General features: G+C 33.8%; 1 protein-coding gene across 1 annotated transcript in view; it reads right to left on the reverse strand.

The window, feature by feature from the left end:
- Positions 1 to 2,369: 2,369 nt before the first annotated feature.
- The window catches only part of LOC106459132, a 14,523-nt gene continuing 12,563 nt past the window's right edge, over positions 2,370 to 4,329 (reverse strand). The window contains exons 6-8 of the mRNA XM_013918718.1: positions 4,062 to 4,113; positions 3,753 to 3,912; positions 2,370 to 2,572 (exon numbers count right to left, since the gene is read on the reverse strand). Coding sequence (XP_013774172.1) covers positions 2,370 to 2,572; positions 3,753 to 3,912; positions 4,062 to 4,113 — 415 coding nt within the window. The remainder of the gene's footprint in view (positions 2,573 to 3,752; positions 3,913 to 4,061; positions 4,114 to 4,329) is intronic.

The following is a 4,329-nucleotide window of genomic DNA, read 5'->3' on the forward strand; positions in this document are numbered from 1 at the left end:
AATATAAGTTAAACATACCCGCAAATTTACAACGTTCAGACAAAGATGATGATTTCAAATTCTTGTGGAAAAGTTGTTCATCTGCTGTTATGTTAAACTTATATTAAAGTTTTTCTTTATTACCCATTCAAGCCGTCTCCAGCCATTATTAGTCTCAAAGTGGGTTCCTCGTCATCGAATTTGTTAATATGTTATTTATGTCAAAAGTGAAACGTTCACTGTATTTCAATTTGTTTAGGATTTCAATGTTTGTTTTTATAGCAGTGTTGGTGTAAATGGGTGAGAATTGTGTAATCTAGTCCGATTAATATGAGAATTTTTTTAAAGCTCTTGTCCACTTCCATCCGTCTTATCCATCTCTTTCACTCTTCTGATAAAAATTGAAAAGATAGGACAGGAGAACTGTTTGTTTTTTTAATTTCGCGCAAAGTTACACGAAAGCTATCTGCGCTACCCGTCCCTAACTTAGCAGTGAAAGTCTAGAGGAAAGGCAGCCAGTCATCATCACCACCCACCGCCAACTCTTGGGCTACTTTTTTACCAACGAATAGTGGGATTGATCGTCACATTATAACGCCCCCACGAGGAACTCCATATAATGAATGAAATAAGTATACACTAAACTGATACTCTCATACACATAAATACACCGTGGATGTTATTACATCAGTCACTAATTACTAACTTACAAAACACGTTTTGCAATTACTGATAGAAATAATATTTGGCATAGAAGAAGAATCAATACAACTGCCTTTATTGAAGCTGAGTCAGTGTAGTCTCGCTATCGAAATCTTCCTCCATGCGCATGGTTATCTTAATGAAGGGACGATATTGACATTTATTTTAATAATGATAGCAAGGTTCCCCCCTTTCAGTTTGAGCGCTGGTTGTCATCCTGTTTGAGGAAAGGCTTACATTTTCAAATACAGGTTAGAAACTGTTTTAATGATTCGAAACTCTTTTCTAAATGGGGCATCTTAATATTTACTAACGACTTGAAACGCTGTTCTAAAGGGGCATCTTAATATCAGCTAATGATTTCAATCTCTGCTCTACTGGGGCATTTTAATATCAATTAACGATTCGAAACTTTGTTCTAAAAAGGCATCTTAATATCAGCTAATGATTTCAATCTCTGCTCTACTGGGGCATTTTAATATCAATTAATGACTCGAAATTTTTTTCTTAAAGGACATCTTAATGTCAGCTATCCATTCGAAACTTTCCTAAAGAAGTATCTTAGTTTCAACTCACGATTCGTTACTTCCTTCTAAAGGGGTAAATATTAATATCAACTAACTATTCGAAACACTCTGTTCTAAAGGGGTCATCTTAAAATCAACCTACGATTCGAAACTACAGAAGTTATTGCAGTAGATATGAAGCAGATTAAAGATGTTACAAAAGATTTGGTTTCTGCATTATTCAAGATTTGGTAAAATAGGGAACAGAGCAGCAACTAAAGGTTCTAGCTTAGAATCAAACCAATCGTATAAAGATCGGTTGCATTATTTTCAGTAATGTACGAAGTTTTAAAAATTGGTATAAACAAACATATAAAAAATCGTAATTACCTTGTTACAATGCTGAAGTGCTCTAAATCACCTGACCATTACAATGTCTTTTAATTTTCATGGTAGAAAAAAAAAACAACAACCTGGAAAACAATTTGCTTCAATTGATAAGGTCGATCATATCGAAACTGGAAACATTACAATAGAGCAAAGTAAACATCCAGATGTAATTATAAATTAAACTTTGTTAACATAAAGCTAATTATCGAGTGACTTAAGCCTTGTTTAATATCCTTGGTCGAACACAGTTATGCATCGTTACCGAATAGAATCTACTAATGCCACAGCTTGCACCGAGAGTCTCAACATATTCAACAGAAAACCCCACCCCCCTCCTCCTCCCGGTGTCTCAATGGTAAGCTTCGGGACTTATAGTACTAAAATTCGGGGTTAGATACATGCAATCGCAACAGCACAGGTAGCCCATCTTGCGGCTTTGGGTTTAAGAAACAAAATAAACAAATTAAATACCAATAGTACCGTGGTTCTTGACTAGTAGAATTAATTTCGTTTACAGTTTTCTTTTATAATATTTAACAGCTGGAAAACAACTCAAATACTGGAATAATATTCACGTTTTTGTTTGTCTTGAACGTTTGATGGAGTAGGTACAGTACCCTTTTCCAAGACCGACTTCCAGTATAATTAAACCATGCTCTACTGTTTGAAACTGTTTCATACTTTATCTAAAGTTTTCTAAATAAAGAAATAAATAAAATACAAACAACATACGATATGCACATATAGCGTTAGTTCTCTAATATATATATTTTTTCTTTGGCTGCACTGTTTTTAATAGGTTTTTTCTAAGTAGCTTACGAACTGATGATCCATTTTAACAGATCTTTCGTCAATAACGGCTTTCATTCTACGCAGACGAATACACAGACACGTGGTCAATCCAATGGTCAACAGGAGAACAAATACCATACCGGCAAAGATGGCGGCAAAGCCAAGCACTCGCAGACACACAAATCCTTCATTTTCTCGGTCGACTAGTAAAAAAATAAAAATAAAGAATAATAATTAAAAAGGTAAAATAAAATTAATGTAAAAGTCTTAATGTTACTTCTAATAATTTTGAACAAGTGTATAGCTTACAAATGTTTATGAAGTTGTAAAGTATATTAATAAATATATCTCCAACGACATTGCAATGGTTAACCTTTTTTTTTCACTTTAAAGAAAATTATGACATTAACAAAAATAGAAAAAAATACAACTTTCTGAGTAAGTACTTTTTTATTTTGGTCAAAATTTGAGACAGTATGAGTATCGCTATTGGGAAATATAACTGCAATAAATCTATTTGTTCAATTTATTTTACATAGAAAAAAGTGATCATATTGTGTTTGCAATGTAATCGTGCCTGATAATAACTTTGTTACATTCTTGGTATTTGAATACTGCAGACTTTAGTGATCTGTTTTAGGTCGAACACGTTCACTTTAAAGATTCGACAGTGAACAGTGAAAACAATGCAAATATGAACGGAGTGTCGTTGTATTAGTAGTGTTGCAAGTTGTCTTATTAGGATGACTAGGAACCGATATCGTGTCACTTAAGACAGTAAAGAATTGACGAAAAAAGACTAAATCTGAAATGATAAAGAACACTTTGATGAGGTTGTCAGCAATGTTGCAATTACCGATTTAAGATGACTGTAATGGGTTTTAATAGCTTATATGAAAGAATTGATGACTTTGGATGAGTGGTTATAAGCGGTATTTGAAGTCTCCATATGAACGAAATGATGACTACTCTTGATTTGCGACTTTATATACGTGACTGTAAGTGCTTTTAGTAGCCCGTGTGAAAGAAATGAAAATAATGATTTGTGACTTTATATGAGTGACTGTAAAGGGCTTTAGCAGTGTTTATGAAAAAACTAGTAATTAATCAGAATTTGTGACTTTGAAAATATACTGATTCTCAAGAACTAACTTTTGCCTTTCCGGTTGGTAAAAAGATTCACTTTCGGTAACAAGATACAATTGTCTTTAATTCGTCTAATAACATGAACGTTTTATAACTTAAGTTAATATTTATTTACTAACGTGTTGCAGTATCGGTAAATATATTATTATCCAAAGTATTTACACCTCCTTCGTTATTCAACAAATGATAAGGAACATTAACAATGACGTCACCGAAAATCGCAATTAAATAAGTCACCTTCGTTCCTTCGTTTCCTTGGATCCAAGTTACCATCGTTTTCTCGCACCTCCAAGGCTTGAAACAGGTTAATACTCTCAAACATTGGAGAAGTTGTTGGTTGAGCTTGGAAGTCATCAACTGATCGTCTCGTCAAAGTTTTCCAGTAGCACCGCTGGGGCTTAGAAGAACCGAAAAAAACCAAGAATTGTGAGTGGTTCGAATCGTAAGTTACTCTAATACAGCTGGTTACGTCTGAAATGCAGTAATCTCATGTTAACAACTATAATTTGTGGTTCTCATGAACAGAGAAGGGACTAGGTATCTTACATTCCTTTGGAAATCAATAAAATGTACGGCTGATGTGGCCAAACTTCTAGAACTAATAAAAAAATAACTTTCAGAAGTAACAACTTTCGGAAACATTATATAGTAATTGTGGTAGGTATTTCCAATGATATTCTATCTTTTACATTTAAATACACTAATACAATTGGTCAGCAGTCGATTGGTTGATGGGAAATGCTGCTCTTGTTTGTTTGTTTTTGAATTTCGCGCAAAGCTACACGAGGGCTATCTGCGCTAGCCGTCCCTAATT

This window comes from Limulus polyphemus, unplaced genomic scaffold (assembly GCF_000517525.1).
Source record: "Limulus polyphemus unplaced genomic scaffold, Limulus_polyphemus-2.1.2 Scaffold566, whole genome shotgun sequence".
In the NCBI taxonomy this organism is placed as follows: domain Eukaryota; kingdom Metazoa; phylum Arthropoda; class Merostomata; order Xiphosura; family Limulidae; genus Limulus; species Limulus polyphemus.